The sequence below is a fragment of the Falco peregrinus genome, chromosome 8 (genome assembly GCF_023634155.1).
Source record: "Falco peregrinus isolate bFalPer1 chromosome 8, bFalPer1.pri, whole genome shotgun sequence".
NCBI lineage: Eukaryota > Metazoa > Chordata > Aves > Falconiformes > Falconidae > Falco > Falco peregrinus.
The window spans coordinates 32,538,526-32,560,068 of record NC_073728.1 but is presented as its reverse complement, the minus strand read 5'-3'; the positions used below and the strand labels follow the sequence as shown (position 1 = coordinate 32,560,068).

The window sequence follows — 21,543 nt, the reverse complement described above, 5'->3', positions numbered from 1 at the left end:
TGTTGACTCTGTTGCATACATGAAGTGAAGGTGCAACAGAATGCGTCTTGAGTGATGAGTGAATTACAGGAGTGTCACTGTATGGCTTTGATGAAGATTTACTCAGTACACAAATTATCACAGGCACTGGCTGCGCACTCTATTGCTTTTGTACACAGCAGTAAAAGCTGCAAGCCCACATAGTGAAGCTGGGAGAAGCTCATCTTCCTCAGCTTTTTAAAAAAAAAATCAGGAAAATGGGCTGTAATATGACTAATAAAAGGGTACTTTATGAGAGTTGACATATCCTATTTAAAGGTCCTCATAAAACACCCTTCTAGTTGCAGCACAAACCACTGTTATTTGGAGAGCAAGGCATACAGGCTGGAGACCTGTCTCCATAACATGCAAAACACATGCCAGGGCCCTCAAAAGCCAACGGTGACATTTGAGTGAAGCCAAGCAGTCAGTCAAAATGCTGATGAATGACCTGAAAAATGCAGACAGCAAAAAGTATGAACTTAACTGCAGTCTATAGGAATCCTTTGGCTAGCCCACGGCAGAACGATGGAAAGAACTCTTCCATGTCCCTGCCCTTGCTCTGCCGCAAGTTTGACTTCCTGACATTTGGTTTATGTGGCTGCATTTACAAGCATTTAATTCTTTTTACCTTGGTTCTGTCTCACAGGTTTTTGCCATCACAGATGGTAGTTTTATTCACTAGCAGTCTGGCTGTGCTTCAAACTCCCCTGCTCAAGAGCGGGATGTGCTGCCAGGATACCACAGCTCTCTTCATTCCCAGCTTCTTAATCTTTCATGAAAAAGCCTTGCTTCTAGACAACAAATGGACAGGAAAGAGGGGTACCCCGCACCATCCCAGCTGTCCTAGTTCCTCATTCTCAGACCTTTGGTAGCTTTATAGACACGATTTAACTCTGCAAAGAAACCATCAGCACGAATGACTGGTGAATGTTTGCATTTTGGTCAAAACCACAGTCTATGCTCTGGAGTTGGAGAGGGATTTGCTTTTGATTCTGTGCTTCATGGTAATTGATTGCTGATAACCAAAAGTGAACTTTTTACATAGCTCACACAAAAATAACACTTGTTATACCAGCAGAGCCCTCTCTACAGACCCAATCGTCAGAATGATAACAGTAGCTGGCAACGCATCTGTCTCCTCCAAGGAATCTGCCATCCAGGTAAAGAACTGCATGCGTTATCTGCATTTGCAGCTCTGGCAGTTCACTTCTCGCACAGCCTCTGCTCTCTGTCTGCAAATCCACCTCTGATGGGTTTATCAGAATATTTAGAAAACAAGTACTGGTTGTTGTTGTTGTTTTTTTTTAAATCAGCGTTTACTTAATCCCTTATAAATGCATTTTTTTCCACCCCCTTGTCTTGTTATTTCTTTGCTTATAATATTCCTTCTCGTCAAACTACACTGATTCAGCTCCTAGCAAAAACAATTCATATTTGTTAAGAGGCATAAATTTAAGCTTTTATGTTTCACATCCCTGCAGTGAGAGGGGGGACAGATTTTTTCAAAAGTCTGATTTTGTATGCTGCTTTCTATCTATTACGGCTGTTAATTTTATCCATTGAAGGAACAAATTTTCTAGATTTTGAACAAGGCACATAGTGCTTCATTCTAACCCTGAAAAGTACTGAGATTTGAAATGGCCAGTCAGTGAATATTTTATGTGCAGAAAGACAGTTTGGGTCATTTTGGTGTTTTATGCTTTTTGGTTTTTTAAATCTGGCTGTAATACGAGAAAAGGAACAAAAGCACTGTCCAGGACAGGAGTAGTGTCAAAGTGCGTAAGACAAATACTTTGTGGGAGACATGTTCAGAGAACAAGACCTTTTCAGGACTTCCAGAAGTTGCCAGCAAGTGGAATTGCTAAACTGATTATCCCCTTCATCACAAGTCTCTATTATCTGATGGGTGATTACTCTGAAATGTCATTTTAATAATCAAACAGTTAAAATCAAACAGCAAATTAAGTTCAGTAACATTAACTTTGAATCCTGGGTCAATTTACAATGAATGACAGGATTATGCAATATATCCCAGAACCACTATCATGTTTGCTCCATTATTAACTCTGATACATTCTGTCAACTCTTCTGATGAGAGTCAACTGCAGCCAACCTTAGCCCCTTGAGCTTTCTGCTTCCTGCTTCCCAGCAACTCTGCCACAACGTGAGGGCCAAGACCTGTCAAAATTAGCGACTTGCACTGAAACAATCTCCTAATCATGATATTCAACCGAAGCAGAGAGAATCTAATTTCACAGGTCTTAGTTATCAAATAAAATTGTTAGCAGTGCCTGCAATAGAACACTGTTACTGTTCCTAACTGGCAAGGTAAACCCACTCCCATTACTCACTTGAGTACCCAATGATATCTGTGGGGTGACCAGTGTGACCTGTTGACCACAAATAGTTAAGGTCTACATAGGAAGTTGCCTGACACTTAATGGTCCAGGACTTTGCTCTCGGTTTCTCATGGCCTTATCAGACAAACTGTTCAGAATGAAACTTTCCATACCAGGTATCTGCTTAAGGTTGAACTTGATGAATTTTGAGGTGAAAGGTCCAGAATGAGAGGAAAGGGAAAAGGAGTTACTTTGCCTGTGTTTTAAAAGGAGTCTTATTTCTGCTCACATGAGATGCTCCAGACCCTCAATACTTTTAAGCAAGGGTTTGAAATTTTGCAAGATTTAGCCCTGATGTCAAGAATATACATTATGCCATCCCTGTGAAAATTTGCCCAGATTTGGTCACTCAGAAGACCTGCCAAGTACCAGTTTGCACATGTTCAGAAAGAACCTGTTAAGAGATTGGCAGCTTATTTCTCTCAGCGTTAAATATTTCCTAAGCATACTAATCCCGTTATTCTGTGGGCCAAGTAGACCTAGCAGGCTCCACATGGAACTGCAAGCACTGAGCACCTCGTCCTATGCTCTTCTGACCTACCAACAGCCAGCAAAGCACAGGGCACATGACGTGAAACCACACTACTGCTTCTCCTGCTTTTTTCCTACTCTCTTACTGGAGTCAACACAACCCAAAATGGTGATCTGAAATCCAACGAAAAATGAGAAAAATAGGGATGGTATGAAAACATGCTTTTCATGCACCAAAGAACTATGAAGCAACTGCAGAACTGCTTTGTAGACCCATATATTGCAAATGGATCTAAATTCAGTGAAGTTCCTTGTTCTTAAATTAGCAACTGCATTATCAGCTAATACAACAAGTAATGCAACAAACCTTTATGTCAGTTACATGGAGAATACACTGGGGTACATAGGCTTGCTCTTAAACACCTAAATTAATCCTAAAAGCTTAAAATCCTGACGATGAAGTCAAGAATTTATTTGCATGTAGATATCACACAGAGCTATCTATGTGCAGCCTCACCTCAACACCTACTTGACAAAAGTAATTCCCAGGCTTTTCTACCTTGTAGTTTAAGCTCCCAGCAATGAAGCTGTATCAGAAACTGCTGGTACCAGTATTTCCTGCCACTTTAAGCCAGGTAAAGCAAAACTATAATTGCTAAATAGAGAAGAAAATTGGTATGGAAAGTAAAGACATTTACAAGATGCTAAGTCATCATTTAATTATGCAAGAGGATTTAAAAAGTTTTTAATGATATGGAAATAGTGACTGTACTCTTGTATCTACACACAATTGAATTGTAAAGCACGCTTCAGAACCATAAGTTTAAAACTGTGAGACCAATGTAAAATACTAAGATTCAGACAATGAATTACAAGATGCTTTTATTATTTGCCTTGAGGTTTTTGAGTCTTCCAGGTGTGATTTTATCACATCTGCAACCTCTTCTCCAGGAGGCTAAAAAACTATTCTATTTTAAACAAAATGAAATGATAGCCAAGAATCCTGTATCATCATTTGATCCTAGCAGCTGAGACCTCACAGAAAAACATCAACTGTCATAGGATTTGTGATAAAACTGCAAGATTTGACAATCCTGCCAATAATTAATTCAGATCTGAAGTAAAAACCTGAATTCAATCACACTTAATCCTGAGAGAAATTATTCAGGTACAATTCTGTTGAAAGCACTGATAATAATTTATAATTTTACCCTGCTATACAGATAATTGGATTTGATTCCCAGGGTAATGCCTTGGCCTAAAAGGGTATGAAAATATTGACTATAAACTAAGAGAGCATAATGAATACTGCAGGACAGTGAGACATGCATCTCTTTTAGGCATGGCAATAGGACAACTACATTACTCATCAGTTATGACACTAACAATCACTTAGGGGACTGCTCTAAATTTATGCCTCTAAAATGTTTTTACCATACCAGAAAGTCATAATTTCAGCCTATTGCATGTATTGCTAAATAAGGCCAGTTTAAAAAAAAAATGTTGTTATGCTTAATTGACAGTCTTTTTCATATTCCTTCAACTGTGTAAGTCAGAGTTTAGCAGAAGGAATCCTCTTATAATGCTTTCACATGAAATGAGCAGTGATTCAAGTCTGCTGTAGTATAGAAAAGCCACTCTTAACTTTCATTGTTCATGAGATATCTGGATTTAAATGACTTGCTAATTCAACACTATATATTGTCCTGAAGAAATCCCAGCAAGGCAGATTACAAAAGGAAACATTTCTATGACAAGGTCACTTTTTAAAAATGGGAGCTGTTACAAGTTTCCCGTGTGCTGGGAATCTGAGCAGTCACAGATGGAGATGAAGAGGGAGGCAGAGTACAGGTCAAACAGGGAGAAGTTCACAATCAATGTACTCATCCATGTTTAGGAATTACCACATCTGAAATGCAATTCGTCTGTGCTAGGAAGACTGTCAGAAGCGGTATGTTTGTTGCAGAGAGATATTTAGAATATTTCCATAATACCCATGTCAGTAAGACTGATTCTTTCTACTTAATTCCCCATTTTACCAGTTCTGTCTCAGTAGATTAATATATCAAGAAATAATGAGAATTTGGGAAACTTAGATGAAAAATATACCTGGGCCATAGTTTCCTGCATTATTGCCAAGATAACATGAAGGGGAGTGTTACTCGTTTCCAAGGACATAAGAGAAACAGTTGCTAATAGTTTAAAAAATGTTTTTAAGAAGTACAAAGGATGAAATCAATAATGATCGTTATGATTAAGTAAGTAATAACACCTTCTAGAATAATGCAAAATATGTCAGGTGTTAAACTTGTTAACAACATGCCAGCCAAACTGCTTTCTCCTTGCCCCAAGGCACTCCTAGGTGATGGGTCGGGATGGGCATAGCCCAGTCCAGCATCAGGTACAGCATGGCGTGTAGGAAGGGCAAGGTAAATCAAGGAGGCGTATGTCAGCACTGTAACTGGAAAGTCTTCCGGTGAAACAGCAGCAATGGATCTCCGATCTGCCTGTATTTCACTGCTGAACCAAAGGGGTTTTTACCTTGACATCTGCTATAATTTAAATCTGACTGTGAACTCTTTGAACTTAGCTAAAACGCTACTGGCTCAAAGGGAATTTTGCTTGACAAATCCTAAGTTCAAAGTTGGAACCTAATGTTATCTTTGCTGTTTGGAACTGAAATCCCAGCAAATGCAGTGAATTTATTTTTAAGCAGTTTCATTGAATGAGCATGGATGGTGCAGATCTGACCTGGATAAGTGGGCAAGTGGCTAGAGCAAGAACCTGCATTTGGTCCAGCCCAGCTCTGTAGGCTGGGAGGTCACACTGAGGCTGAGCTCATTTCCTAGGCAGACCCCAGAGAGGAACCAACTGAGATCAGCTGATAAGAAACACAGAAAGGACATAATACTATCATAGGCATGATGGCAAAGGGAGGACATTTGTATTTCTTCAATTTTGAGGAATCCAGCTCTCTCTTTTATATTCACGTTGAAGAATGACAATTACATTGCTTAACTCCCCATTTTACAATATATGTGAAGGGCTAAGCAAGGCCAAGCAATTAGTCATTTCTACTTGAGCCAATTTATTTATAGCATAAAAAGGCAAATACAGATCTGATGCTCTCTTGTAATGCTTTGCCCTTTGTACCAGTTCCCCCCTGGCAGTCTTTGGTTACTTCACTGTGTCTGTGGGGATCTCCTCAGCTGGCAGACAAATACTAAACCAGCAATAATTTCCTCACTTATTATTATTGGCAGAAAATGAGGTATTTGGGCTGTGTGACTCCCACCAGTGCAGAAACGTGTCGCTGAAGGAGGCAGGTGCTGACACACAATGAAATTCAGTGAACCTGCAGAAAATCAGAGCATTTGGCCCCCACAGGAGTGAATTAACACAGAAGTGAGTGAAAGCTTCCTTTCTCCTGCAGAGCTACTGTGCATCCTCTGACACTGGGCACCTGCTGGAGACTGCTATAACTTCAGCGGCCTCTTTGCACCCAACCCAATGGCTGTCATTTATTCTGATGAAGGTGGATTCCTGGGTTCACCCTGACTTTGCTGATATCCCAGTTTAACGCTACAGCTGCCTCAATTCCCCTCTAGAGACAGAGAGAGGCACCCGGAGTCTGTCCATTCTAGGTCTCCCTAAAACTGACAGCAAGTACTGAGCTTTCAAAAAAGGCATCACAACACCAACCTGTCTCATGGGTCAACCTCAATGAGGCAGAGATTTAGGGTGTACTGTCAATATCTAGTAAACAGCTGTCACAAAAGACTGTTTTTTGTAATAGTTAAAAAAATGTGCATTTTTATATTTCTCCATTTCTAGATACCAAAACAGGGCTCATTAAAACCAGGTGAGTGGAGCAGGCAAATTCCCTTCTTGTTAAAGAAGGGTAGAAGTGAGTATAGTGCACTGCAATCCAAAACATTTAATACAGGGAAGCTTTAGTTCTCAAACCCAAATTAAGCTACACAGTACCAGTAATCATTAGAAGAAATTAGATGATAGAAAACATATTTTGCTGATAACTTCCTGGAGTCATCCCTATCTTTGTGTTACTAGTCACCACCTGCATAGGTGAAGTGAGGTTAATCACAGTAGGAAACTGTTATGAAATAATTTTGCCTGAGGAAATAACCAATTAAGTTTCCCCTGTGGCACACCAGCATTTCTGCAAGCATTTGAGCTACACTGGAAACAATAGTACTACTCACAAGCTTAAAGTAAACACATTTTAGTGTATTGCTGAAGCAGAATGTAAAAGAAAAATATTAATGTATCAGCAGCTATAATGGCCACACTGTAACTCCATCTTCTATATGGATGTGTGTGTGTGTGTGTATATATATACATACATATATATGAACGTGTGCACACAACTTCTGTTTAAGGAGGCTCCCCAACATGCTGAAGCCTGCTATACACAACTTGTTCGTAACATGTAAAACCATGAACACAGGCAAAGCTTTCAGCTTCTAAGAGCATCTTTCTGATCAAGTGTGCCTTTGCAAACAGATGCTGCAGAGCATGAAAACAACCATTCTGACTAATTCCATGTCTCTCAGCAGAAACCCTATCTTTAAAAGTCGCTCATGAGTGAATGGCCTTTGGTCTGCAGAAAAATGTGAAGTATGCTTTAATTATGTCCCCAGTGGCCTCCCATTTGATGTCCTGTCCACTGTATCTCTGTATCTCTGGCAAGGCAGCCTTATCTCTGGATATTTTTCAATTACACTAAACAGCATTTCTTCAGGTCCTCACTGATTCATGGTATCAGTATGTGGCTTTTTGCTCTTTAACCGTAATTTTGAAAAGTGAAGTCTGCCCTCATTAAACAATGTAACAATGCAAAAAAAAATCCAGTAACACTTAATAATAATGGATACATTAATTAGCATTATATTCAACTGGAAACCCTCTGAGGATGCATATCACACTGCTAGCATGTTTATACCTAATGTGTTAATATCAACTCGTGTTCTTACAAGAGAATTCTTATTTTTAACAAGACATTCTAGTTGTGAATTTAGCACTGCTTAATATGTTAAGATACGTTGTTCCTGTATTTTAGTGTACTATATCTTTCATATATTTCATTCACATTTTACTTCCTCTTTACAACGGTTCATCATATGCATCAAACGAACTGGTATCAGCCCTGCACAGTGAAGACACCTTTTCTCTGTCGTCTGAGTTTTCAGTCAGCCTCTTGCAGCAGTCTGCAATACACAGAAAAATTCCTTCATGCACATCTTACCTCTTTGGTGTGGGTATGGAAGGAGACTGACATGTCCAAGAGAAGTTTCCTCTGTTCCACCCTCCGGACAAAGTCCTGAATCCGTACTTCCAGATGCCGGGCTGCTTTATAGATCTCTTCAGGGTCACATTCCCCAGTCTGAGCCAACTGTTCTGCAGCCTCCAAAAGCTTGTCTGCATTGGTGTACGTATTCTACCAGCAATCAAAGCAAGAAATGGAGTATGAGTAATACAACTGTGGCAAGTAAACCCCTGAAATAGGATGTTTATACTTTCAAAAGTATGAGAAAAAGTGATTACCAGAGTTTTAAAACAAAAGTTAGAATTCCTACTAGCACTGCCCTCTGTGAAAGGAGAATGTATAAAGCCACTTAAGACTAATACCTGAGTACACATGAAATAATTTCTTATTTGGAACACACCACCCCAGCCCAATCCTGCCAGGCACAGCAGCAGGACTGTGAACTTGTTTATTTCCAAGTTGCCTGGAATTTCTCAAAGATAATGTAATGAAGCAAGTGGGACTAACGACCTCAGAAGCCTATGGTGCCTCACATGACAGTCGGCTACTGGCTCGTTGCAAAGGCATCCCAATGGCTTTCATGTTATAGCATGTAATTACGTTAGCCAGAGACATCTCAGCCTCAAAAACCATTTTCCTTTCACTGGCTTTTGTGAGATAACTTGAGAAGACTGTCTTCAAGTTCCTTCTATGTTTTTTCTTCTCATCTACTATTCTGCATCGTATTTCTAAATGGAGTAATTCTATCTGATTAGCTTGCAGCTCAGTATGTAATGCTCAGATTGTTTTGGAGGGGTATAATTTCCAGTTTGTCCAAGGCACATACCTGCCCTCCAGTACATAAGAATTTGAACACTTCACCATCCTGAATAGATTTACCCCATAGCCACAGCCCTTGCGATATGAGATGTATTACCTCTACTTTAAAGAGAGGGAACTGAAGAATGCAGAAGTGAAGCCATGTACCCAAGACATGCCAGACTGTGGAGGAACAAAGGTGAATTACCTCAACTTTCAAACTACCTGTTTATCCTTTCTTGCCCTCTTCCACACTGCTGGAAAACAGCACTGAACTAATACATGAGAGAGTCTCATAAATAACAGCAGAAATGGAAAGGGAGTGCAGTCATCTTCTCCATAGCCACGGAGCGATGGTTCTGTCAGCTGTGTTTAGCTAACTGAACATAGCCAGCCCTTGCTGTCATAGAAAAGCTTTCTTCACTGAAGCTGAGGCCAACAGCTCTGTGGTGTTTAACACTTAACAAAAATAAGGACAGACAAAGATATCAGCTTAAGGGTGTTTCCAGTACCGGGTGAGATCTTTAGAAATGTTTGGTTTTGGCCTGACTTCTCCCACTGGGAATTTTAACCTCTGCATCAACAGAACCAGAATTGTAGCACTATCCTTTTCAAAATCCTGCTGAGAATCCTTCTCAGTTTAAAAATACATTAACTCGATGCATACACATCTTTGAACACTGTGGACACACATGTACTTCTGAGCATTAAAGAAACACTGTCAAATATAAAAGACATGAATCAAGTTATGTTGTTCTTAGATAATACCCTGCTGCAGTCAATAGCTGTTGCTTGAGAAAATATTCAATTTTCTCACTGGCCTCCAAGTGTTTAATGGGGGAAAATATTCCCAGTTATAAAAAGCAGAAAGAAACCAGCTCATTCACTGTTCATTTTCCCAGTTTCTGAGGGTTGACTATAAATACACAGTATTTGCATTTCTCCTTTTGGACTGTGAAGAACATATTCTAGACAGTTTTGTTACCAACAGTAAATTTTTATTCCCTCACTTTCAGGCCGCTGCTATAATGGTTAGGTTGTTAACAGCGGCAAATGTTATGTTTTAATAATCATTTTTTGGAAACCTCTTTAGCTGAGAATTTGTAAAAAATGTTCCATTTAATATGATCTGAATTAGGGTCCAATTTCACTTAACAGCATCCTTTCTGAATGATCCTCTTCCAATAGTATTTGGAGAAAATGCCAAAGCTAGCACTATTCTTCAAAGTCTACTCCACTCTAGGGTTTTTCACACATTACCACTACAACAGCTCAAACACCAGTGCAGCTCCCTGCGGAGACAGCTGTTCTCTGCTTTTATTTATAACATTTAGTATATTTTCAAATGCATTTGCTCTCTGCTTATGGCACAGATCTGGGACACAAACACCTTGAAATACAGTATGAATACAGCTTTACTGCCTTTGTCCCTAACACGCTTATGTTCATCTCTGCTGAAAACCATAGGTTTACTGACTCCAACACGTGCTGTACCTAATTCCACCTAGACGAGGCGAGCTCACCAATACAACGATCAGATACAAATATACTGCATGGTGAAAAGGGTGTAAGCTGAGCCCTAGACCGGGTAAAAAATTCATGTAGGCTGGCCTCAACAGAGGTTCTGGCCACGCTGCACAGACAGTAAAGGATGCAGTGGTCCTGCAGCAGTCCCTTTTGTATTGCACAAGGTTCTCAAAGGCAAAGGGGAATGTGGAAGGAGGCACATACAGTGTTTCCCCTGGGCTGTGCCAGAAACCATCAGCATACTGTTATACTTTCCTGAACCATTCCCACCTAATCTTGGACATGTTTGCATAAATGTGTCATGCACAAGAAGCCTGAACACAGCACATTTTAAGTATGGTGAAGTTCAGCTCCTTTTCTATGTTTGTCCACTGAGCTTGCAGCTAAGGGTCTGTGTTTTAAAAACAGGTGCTGTTTATGATTGGAAAAACACTAATGGCTTTATCCCTGCCATTACAGAAGGAATGCCTGGTGCTGAGAGACTTCCAGCTCACTGTTGCAGATTTAAGAGATTTAGATACATTTCATGTAAGTAATCACATTTGGGAGTTAACCACACTTGCCTTGAACTCCAGAGTTTGACGTATTCATGAAAGAATTGTCATCTACTGTCTCATGAGATATAAACACAGCACAGGCCAAATAAGCTAGAGGTTAGTTATTTGGTGAGGGCCTGCTCTGCTTTTGTTCTGTTCATTTGATTAAAGTGCATATAAATCATATCAGAAGTTGTTACATGTATCAAATATTTTGAGGCACATCTATTTCTCTACAAGTGCTGAACTAAAGATATGTTGAACCTGAGAGCTTCATCCTGGTTGGTACTGTAATGCTGCACTGCTTGCGTGCGTCACACATTTTCATCCTGAGCTCACTCTCTTCTTAGTAAACTCTTCAGATTACAGACCCTTATTTCATTTGTTTGAAGCACTTCGTACTTTTTTGGTGTGACATAACCCTGGATCAGGAATGGGTGGGAATCCAAAAGAGAATAAAGTCTCACGATGAAGAGAAGCATATAGTGCCTCCTTGTCCTACTACCCCCAGCCAGAAGAGGTTACCTCAGATTCCCAGTCCTTCTGAGATCTGGCAGGATCTACCAGAAGCACAGGATCTAGGTACATCTCCAAACTGGTATCAGGATTCAAAACTTTGGAAGAAGGTAAGAGCTAATGTAACCACAGAAGGAAATTTTTTCTCCTACAAGGACAATCATAGCTGTCCCCTTTTCTGCAAACTGCAGGTGCATGGAAGTGGCATCCTGAGAAAGGTGACACCAAAAATGGCTAAACCCTCCAAAGGGAGATCCCATGAAGAATCTCTCCTCTGTATCTGTGGAAATTTATTCCTGTCAAACTACAATAGCATGTGTTCCACAGAAAAATAATCTGAGTTATACAATGATATGGTCTCTGAAATTTTAGGGTTGTATGGCATTCTTTCCTAACATTGCATTAACCCCTGGGAGAAACCTCATGCAAATCCTTGAAATTCTTAGTGATCAGCTAACTGGAATTACATACTTCTGCACCATTTCAAGCACAAAACCAACCACCATCTCAAATCCCTTAATGATCTTTCTATATTAATCTTTGCATAATCACCTATTTCAATCATGAAATCTGCAAACACAAGAAAATGAAACTGTACCCTTCAGGTTTCAGACTGGAAATGGCTGTAATAGATGCTCTCAGAGTTCATTTTAGACAGAACCAGAAGGCTTTCATATATCTTCTGTTTCTTGCGAATAACAAAAAAGAAACACAATTATAGAAAATAAATAGACTAACAAAACCTATACAATAATCCCTACCACAGATCAGAAGGCAGGTGATTGTTGTCTTATCCCATGGAAATATATACCAACAGCATTCCCTGTAACTTTCGTTCATTAGTTCTTAAGAGTTTGATATTCTGTAGCAAGTTGAAAAAAATGGTTTATGAAAAAGCTGATGTGAAATTTGACTGTTACACTTACTGTGCTTTCCTTTGCATTTCAGACCATCAAGGGCCAAAACATTAGGATCCATTTCCACCTCTGACCCAGGTAGATGGCTCAGCCAGGATTCCACCGTGTCTCCAGGTTAACACACATGAAGCCATCGCTGCATTGGAAATGCGCTATCCAAACACAGCTCTTTTAGCAAACTGCCTAAGATATTTCCTTAAAGTTGAATCAAATACTATTTTGTCCATAATTTTAGTGCCAGAGAAGCGTTTCATCAACTGTTCTCTCCAAATTTAATCCAGGGTAGGAGCTGCACTGATTCTCAACATCAGAGCGCACTGGCTGCCTGCGGTTCATGCTTGGCCTTATTTGCTACACAGACAATAGCACTGCAGTGCTCAGTACAAACTAACCAAAGGGCCCCAATTCTGCTTTGAAAGTACTTTTTCCTAAATAAAAATAAAGCAAAATTAAATGCAAAAACACTGAATAATGTATCAGTTAATTCTTGGACCGATAAAAGTTTAGAGGCAGAACAGAAAGATTTTGCCTTTCTTATGATATGTATTGCAATCTAAAGAAGTCAATTACCTTTGTCATTTAGAAAAAAATTAGAAATGGAATGCAATAGACTATTTCAGTTGGAAGGGACCATCACCTAGTCCAGCTGCCCGACCAATTCAGGGCTGACCAGAAGTTAACACACATTGTTAAGGGCATTGCCCAAACACCTCTTAAACACAGACAGGCTTGGGGCATCGACCACCCCTCTGGGAAGCCTGTGCCTGTGTCTGACCACCCTTTCTAATGCCCAGATGAACCCTCCCCTGGCTCAGCTTTGAACCATTTCCCCGTGTCCTGTCCCTGGATCCCAGGCAGGAGAGATCAGCGTCTCCCTCCCCACCTCCCCTCCGCAGGGAGCTGCAGAGAGCCGTGAGGCCGCCCCTCGGCCGCCTTTTCTCCAAATGAGACAGACCCGGAGCCCTCAGCCGCTCCTCACAGGACATGTCTTCTAGCCCTGGCACTGGCTTGGCTGCCCTTGTCTGGATGCATTCAAGTACCTTAACATCCTTTCCAAATTAGGGAAAAAACACCAAACAACCAAAACCCAGGAAACACCAATCATATATATTTGTGTTTTTACTGACCCTTCCCCACATTTTTAATGCATCAATCAATTTAGTGCAGCAGTTTTGGTTTCAACTCAAGTGTATTTTCAGGAACTGATTCTGTCATTTTTCCTCTACTACCAGCTTCACTTGTACATAGTTTATTGCTGCATGTTTCAAGGCAGATTACATGGAAAATAGCCGTGTCTAATGGCAATCCAGGGCAGAGTTTGTGCCCTAAATCTGGCCAATTTTTTTCCTGAACAATCTGCCCTTGCACGGTGTTTTACAACTGTTTATCATATTTGAGAGATTTTCATAGGAACTGTCTCCAAGATCTCCAGCATGTTGTGAACTCTGCCAATCAGCCAGTGAAAGATGCTTAGCTGTATACATCAGGTGAAACATGAGGTAGGGGAACAGAGCAGGTGATCAGACACATTACTGCATTAAACACAAACTGCATACCCTAGACACTGCACCTCCTAAGCAGACGTCTAGATATGCTGAAGGGGAATGATGCAGCACTGGTCTGCCTTACTCTGTGTTAATCAAGTTCTGGGGCTGTGAAAGGCAGCTGCAGGCAAAGGTTCCTCATATTAATTCAGAGAGCTTTGTCACCTAAGTCTTACCATGTAAAAGGCACAGAAGAGATAGCATCTCTAGAGGCCAGTAAGTACTGACTAGAGAGAGAACTTAGATGACTAGCTTAGATCTGATCTTCTTTACTAAAGACTAGTGATGTGAATCCTGCCTTACGCCTGCAGGCTGAAGTTTAGGAGACTTATTAGGCTTTCTCTGATGTGGTATCTCCTTTATGTTCTTTAGAGTCATGACTTGACTCCTCAACACCAAAGATGAAAACTCAGTATTATTACTCCTGCTGTGAAGATGGGATGCTGAGACAAAGTTCAAAGTCTGATCTATCTCTCACTGAAGACAGTAAAAAGGGTCTTACTGACTTCAGTGAGAACTGGGTTAGCCTCCCAGATATTTAGTCAAGATTACAGGAAGAGACAAAAAATGGCAAAGGGCTGAAAATTCAACTCTGGATGTCTCGTATCCATGTTTTGCACATTGACAGTGGGTATTATTCCTCCCTGTAGAAACTACAGCATGATTCACATTCACAAAATGATAATTATGGAGCTGATTCTGCATTTCTTCCCAATACTTATAAACTATTGTTATCCTGATTTATGAAGCTCAGTTACTGTTATCAGATTCTTTACTCAAGCTACTTTGTTAAAATCTGCTCGGTTTTTTTTAGGTTAAGTAATCTCACAGTCAGGCTTTTGTGGAGAATTACATCTTCAGTAACTTGATATTCTAAAGCTAAAATGAGTGACCACAATGAAGCATTTCTTTGATAAATAAATCTGGGGTTTAAGGAAGCATCCATCTTTGACAAATTCCTCCTCCCTATAAGCAGGGCAAAGGCTAAGTGCATATGATGATCTAATGTAAGATGTGGTTTATTCCATTTGAATTTTGCATAATGAAATCAAGACCTGTATTCTTACTTGTGCTCCATTGCTCTAATTCAAAACAGACTTACCAGGAATTACAGTTACAGAAGTTAAAGGCAGAAAATCCCTCTGAGGTCCTGCAGCCACTCACTTTATCAGTCGGCACAGGGTTGCTCCCTACCGTACACTAGAATGGAAACTTCCAACCTTTTAAAAAAATATCGAGGTTAATGAAGTTTCCATCACCACCTTCTGCAGACTGTTCTTCCCTTTAATATGGCAATTCATCCTGAGTTTTTCTTGTCATAATTTTGCCCCAGTTCTCCTTGCACTGTCCTTCCTGAGGTGTGAGCTCTTCAAATATTACAGCTTGTTACATTCATCTTTCAACAAACACGTAAGAACATGCCTACCTTTAAATGAATGAATCAAATCTGTTTAAGTAGTTCAATAAATGAGGGTCTCAGGTAAGATTGTGAGTGCAAGCATGTGTGAGTGTGTGTCCAAGTATCAACCACTTGGCAATTTCAACAAAATTACTACTATTATCAGAACTGCATCTATTTGCAACCACAGTCTAGGAACCAGAGTGATAAGGAATGTCACCTATGCATCAGGTGACAAGCACTGCACAGAAAACCTCTCTCCCAGCTCCTGGAAAATATACCTTTCCAGCTGATACATGGGGCTGAAAGGTCCTTAATGCCTCTCACTTCCCATTGTCAGACCACGGTTCATTCACAATGATTTAAATTATTTTTCTTCAGGTATTTTCTGGCTCAGCATCTGTAGTTACTGATCCATTGTTACTTTCCCCACTGACATTTTCCAGGGAGACTTTATTGTGTCCTTTCAATACTTAAATGGGGCTTATAAGAAAGACTGGGACAGACTTTTTAGTAGGGCCTGTAGCGATAGGATAAGAGGCAACGGTTTTAAATTAAAAGAGGGTAGATTCAGACTAGGTATAAGGAAGAAATATTTTACAATGAGGGTGGTGAAACACTGGCGTGGGTTGCCCAGAGAGATGGTAGATGCCCCATCCCTGGGAATATTCAAGGTCAGGTTGGATGGGGCTCTGAGCAACCTGATGCAGTTGAAGGTGTCCCTGCTCATTGCAGGGGTGTTGGACTAGATGGCCTTTAAAGGTCCCTGACAATCCAAACTATTCTATGATTCTACGATTTGAAGTTTAGCTCAGTTCAGGAAAATCCACAGATTTGGTACATGTGAAGTGTGCTCCCATTTCAGATGGCTAAGAGGCCATATATAATAAATACCATGCTGATACTAATTACTACTTTACACCTCCACTAATTCCATGATGTCAGTGAATTATAAAAGCATAAGGGATTTTTCAGCATGAATGAGAAATAAACAGTTCCCAGGAATGACAAGTGGATACGACACAGCATTCTCACTAACCATCGGCAAGAACCAGATACTTTTCCATGTATCATTATCTTTTATTTATGATTTTCCCTCAGGATTCACATAGAAACTGAGATGAACTTATTATTTGAATTTAAAATAGTGACACACATTACATCAAATGCTGAAACCCCAAATAAATTGTTTAAAAGCTACCTTAGACCTTCAAACTAATAAGCAAGATTAGAATCAATAGCTGGAAACACATTAGCTAAAAGAATTCTTCTTTGTGCTATTTCACACTGAGTGCTTATTTTAAATTAAAAAAAAAAAAGTTACCTATGGTATATTTTATCATATCGATGGTTTACCTCAATCAGAAGTGTAGTCATATATCAATAAGATAATATTCATATTACCACAATCACAGTAATTAACTCTGGTGTGATCCCAACCATTATTCAATGCAATGCCAGTGAAACATATAGTAAATAATGTTTTAAGTGCCATCAAATATCACACATCACATCCAATATTAATAAGTATGGAAGGACACACAGATGCACATGTGCGTGCACACAAAAAGAGCAAGCTAACATTTTAGCTTAGTGTGGTCAGCTTAAGTGTCACTGAATTCTTCCATCACTACTAAAGCGTACCATCTCTGCAAGGACTTGACTTTGAATGCCACCAGAGCTATTTTCTTCTAAATTAGAATGCTCAAAGGCATGTTTGGCAAAGATCTAGACTTTTCAAACCTCTGCTGAGATTTTTTTTTTAATGTTGCAAGATTAATTTATTTTTGTTGCAAGGGGGAAGACAAGGGATATCCTTCTTTTTGTTCAGCAGAAAGACTACACTCAACAAAGGTTTCACCTGGAGCATGGCAAATTTCCCCTTTCCTCCCTATTCTGTTTTAATTGGTATATATGTGCGATCTCTATTAAACAAACCACTAAGCACTTGCTTAATATTAGATAAGTAAACAGTCCTTCCCTTTCCAGGGAAGCAATCTGCACACTTCATGTTAAAAAGAGGGCATATCACCGCAGGATTACACAGGAGTCTGATACACATTCTTGAAGAAGGTGCAGTATACCAGAAATACATGGCCCTTTACACTTTGTAAGACATGATTTAAGAAGTTTTGATCTGCAAAACTCCACAGAGGAACTGGAAGAACACCCCTTTGGCACAAGAATGAAGTTTTAGTTCCACAAAGCCAAGCTTCGGCATCTTTCCTGAGACCAAGGAAGGTTGCCAGCTGAGAAAGCAGTGTTGCCCCAGGAAGGATTATGCCCTGGATCTAATAACCAGACAGCTATGTTTACAAAATAAAGAATCATTGGTAGAAACAGTTTTCAAAGACTGCATTGAAAAAAAGTAATTGACAGTTTTAACTCAGGCGGTCTCACAGGCCTTGAAAGCCAGCAGTTATATCTCACTATGGCACCTAAAGGCACCCTGAATAGAAACAGTATCTATTCAATATGTAGGCTCATTTTGTGCTTAAAGGAATTTGGGGTTTTTTTCCTGTCACCCTACTGCTTTTCTGGGAGAAGCATATCTAAACAGCATATTAAGATTAGATGATGAAATACTCTTGCAGTGTCAGTATTTTCAATATTTTATGGACTGTACAAGGATCTACAAGAATTAGGGAAGGTATCTGAAATTCATAGAATCACAAAATCATAGAGTCAGTTAGGTTGGAAAAGACCTTTAATATCATCAAGTCAAACTGTTCATGCAGGACTGCCAAGTCCATCACTAAACCATGACCCTAAGCACCGTATCTATAAGTTTTTTAAACACCTCCAGGGATGGTGATTCCACCACCTCCCTGGGCAGCCTGTTCCAATGCCTGACCACACTTTCAGTGAAGAAATTTTTCCTAATCTCCAATCTAAACCTCCCCTGGTACAACTGGAGGCCATTTCCTCTTGTCCTATTGCTTGATACTTGGGAGAAGAGACCGACCCCCACCTGCCTACAGCCTCCTTTCAGAGAGCTGTAGAGAGCAATAAGGTCTCCCCTCACCCTCCTTTTGTCCAGGATAAACCACCCCAGTTCCCTCAGCTGCTCCTCACAAGACTTGTGCTCCAGACCCTTCCCCAGCTCCGTTGCCCATCTCTGGACATGCTCCAGCACCTCCATGTCCCTGTTGTAGCCAGGGGCCCAAAACTGAACCCAGGATTCGAGGTGGGGCCTCACCAGTGCCCAGTGCAGGGGGACAATCACTGCCCTGGTCCTGCTGGCCACACTGTTTCAGATACAAGCCAGGATGCTGTTGGCCACCTTGGCCACCTGGGCACACTGCTGGCTCACGTCCAGCCAGCTGTCGACCAGCACCCCCAGGCCCTTTTCCTCCAGGCACTCCCAGCCCCCTGCCCCCAGCCCGTAGCGCTGCGGGGGGTTGCTGTGACCCACGGGCAGGACCCGGCACTGAGCCCTGTTGAACCTCATACAACTGACCTGGGCCCATCGGTCCAGCCTGTCCCAATCCTCTGCAGAGCCGCCTGCCCTCTGCACATCAACACCTCCCAGCCTGGTGTCACCTGCAAACTGACCGAGGGAGCACTCGATCCCCTTGCCCAGATCATCGATGAAGACATTAACCAGGACCGGCCCCACCACTGAGCCCTGGGCAGCACCACGTGTGCCCGGCCACCAGCAGGATGTGACTCCATTCCCCACCACCCTGGGCTCGGCCGCCCAGCCAGCTTTAACCCAGCACAGAGCACCCCCGCCCAAGCCAGGAGCAGCCAGTTTCCCCAGGTGAATGCTGTGGGAGATGGTGTCACAGGCTTTACTAAGGTCCAGGTAGGCAACATCCACAGCCTTTCCCTCATCCACTAGGCAGGTCACCCTGTCAGGGAAGGAGATCAGGTTCATCAAGCAGGACGTGCCTTTCATAAACCCATGCTGGCTGGGCCTGATGCCTGGGTTGTCCTGTATGTGCCATGTGATGAATTCAGGATGATCTGCTCCATAACCTTCCCTGGCACTGAGGTCAGGCTGACAGGCCTATAGTTACCCAGATCCTTATTCCTGCCCTTCTTGTAGACACGTGTCACAGTGACTAACTTCCAGCATTCTAGAACCTCTCCAGTTTGCCAGGACTATTGATAAATGATGGAGAATGGCTTGGTGAGGTCCTCCCCCAGCTCCCTCAGTACGGGTGGATCTCATCCAGCCCCACAGACTTGTGCATGTCTAAGTGGAGCAGCAGGTCACTGACCATTTCCTTCTGGACCGTGGGGACTTCATTCTGCTCCTCCTCATTCCGGTCTTCCAGCTCAGGGGGCTGAGTACCCAGAGGGAAGCTGGTCTTACTGTTAAAGACTGAGGCAAAGCAAGAGGTAAGTACCTCAGCCTTTTCTTCGTCCTCTGTGGCAATGTTCCTGGCCGCATCCAATAAAGGGCAGAGATTATGCTTGGCCCTCCTTTTGTTTCTAATGTATTTGTAAAAAACATTTTTTGTTTTCTTTTACAGCACCTTCCAGCCTGAGTTCTAGCTGGGCTTTTGCCTCTCCAGTCTTCACCCTGCATAACCTCTCAACAATCTTATAGTCATCTAGAGATGCCTGCCTCTTCTTCCAAAGGTGGTAAACTCTCCTTTTCTCCATGAGTTCCAGACAAAGCTCTCTGTTCAGCCAGGCCTGTCTTCTCCCCAGCCGGCCTGTCTTTCGGCACATGGGGTCAGCCTGCTCCTGTGCCTTTGACTACCTTCCTGAAGAATGTCCAGCCTTTCTGAACCCCATGGCCCTTCAGAACTATCTCCCAAGGGACTCTGTCAATGAGGCTCTTAAACAGGTCAAAGTCAGCCTTCTGGAAAGCAGTTCTGCTGATCCCCCTCCTTACTACTCTAAGAATCAAACTCTTGTCATCTCATGATTGCTATGCCCAAGATGTCCTTCAACCACCACATCACCCACCAGTCCTTCCCTGTTTGTAAAAAGCTGGTTCAGTGGGGCATCTTCCCTGGTTGGCTTACTGACCAGCTCCATCAGGAATTTATCTTCCACGCACTCCAGGAACCTCCTAGACTGTTTCTTATCCATTGTGTTATATTTCCAGCAGATGTCCGGTAGGTTGAAGACCCCCACGAGAACAAGGGCTAGAAATCTTGAGACTTCTCCCAGTTGCTTGTAGAATGTTTCATCTGTCTCTTTGTCCCGGTTGGGTGGTCTATAAAAGAATCCTACCAGGGTATGCACCTTGTTGGCCTTCCCCAATTCTTACCCACAAATACTCAACCCTTTTGTCACCATCATTCAGCTCTGGGCAGTTGAAACATTCCCCAACATACAGAGCTACTGTACTATTGTTTCTTCCTTCTCTATCCTTTCTGAAGAGTTTATAGCCATCCATTGCAGCACTCCAGTCGTGTCAGTTATCCCACCATGTTTCCGTGATGTCGATAATGTCATAGTCTTCCTGCTGCAAAATGGCTGCCAGCTCCTCCTGTTTGTTGCCCACGCTTCGGGCATTAGCATAGATGCACTTCAGCTGTGCTATCAATCTCACCTCCGACCCTGGCATGCCACCCCCGGGCGCAGGCTCATCTGTAACAAGCTTGGTTTTATTCCCTCCCCCCTTCAAATCCAGTTTAAAGCTCTCATTCCCCTTTCAGACAGGTGAACCCCATCTGTTCCCAGCCACCTTGCTACCATGTAAATTGACCCACGATCAAAAAAGAACCCCAAACAACCTGGAAATAACAAGGGAGCACAAGGAGGCAAACTGTCAGGAGCTAAACACAGCATTTTGAAAACTTCTCAAATGATAAATATCATCAACATGCCAAGATTAGTTCACAGCAAAACTCCGCAACTTCTTTATGAGAGACGGAAAAGGGAAGACATGTGCAGAAACAAAGGAACATGTGGCAGCTCCAAGGTGAGCAGCAATCTGGGAGGGCACAGTATTGTTTCTGTCCCAAAGGCTCAGCTCGCATCTTTTCTGAGCCCTGCAGAGATGAGTACAACCATGACAGCTTTATCACATCCTGCTGGTCTCCTGAATTGATATAACCTCAGGAATTCTGGGTTTAATATCATGCTCACAGTTTGGAGATTTCAAAGACACAGCAATGACAGTATTAAAGGGCTTGGGACTATCAGCAGCCCTGGGAAAAGTC

General features: G+C 41.7%; 1 protein-coding gene across 8 annotated transcripts in view; it reads right to left on the bottom strand.

Moving 5' to 3' along the window:
* The window catches only part of KALRN (kalirin RhoGEF kinase), a 528,424-nt gene that overhangs the window by 212,221 nt on the left and 294,660 nt on the right, over positions 1–21,543 (bottom strand). For all 8 annotated transcript variants that reach the window (XR_008748289.1, XR_008748288.1, XM_055811375.1 and 5 more), the window contains exon 11: positions 8,158–8,349. Coding sequence is in view for 6 of the 8 variants with exons in the window: in XM_055811375.1 (XP_055667350.1) it covers positions 8,158–8,349 (192 nt within the window). In the remaining 2 variants the exon portion in view is untranslated. The remainder of the gene's footprint in view (positions 1–8,157; positions 8,350–21,543) is intronic.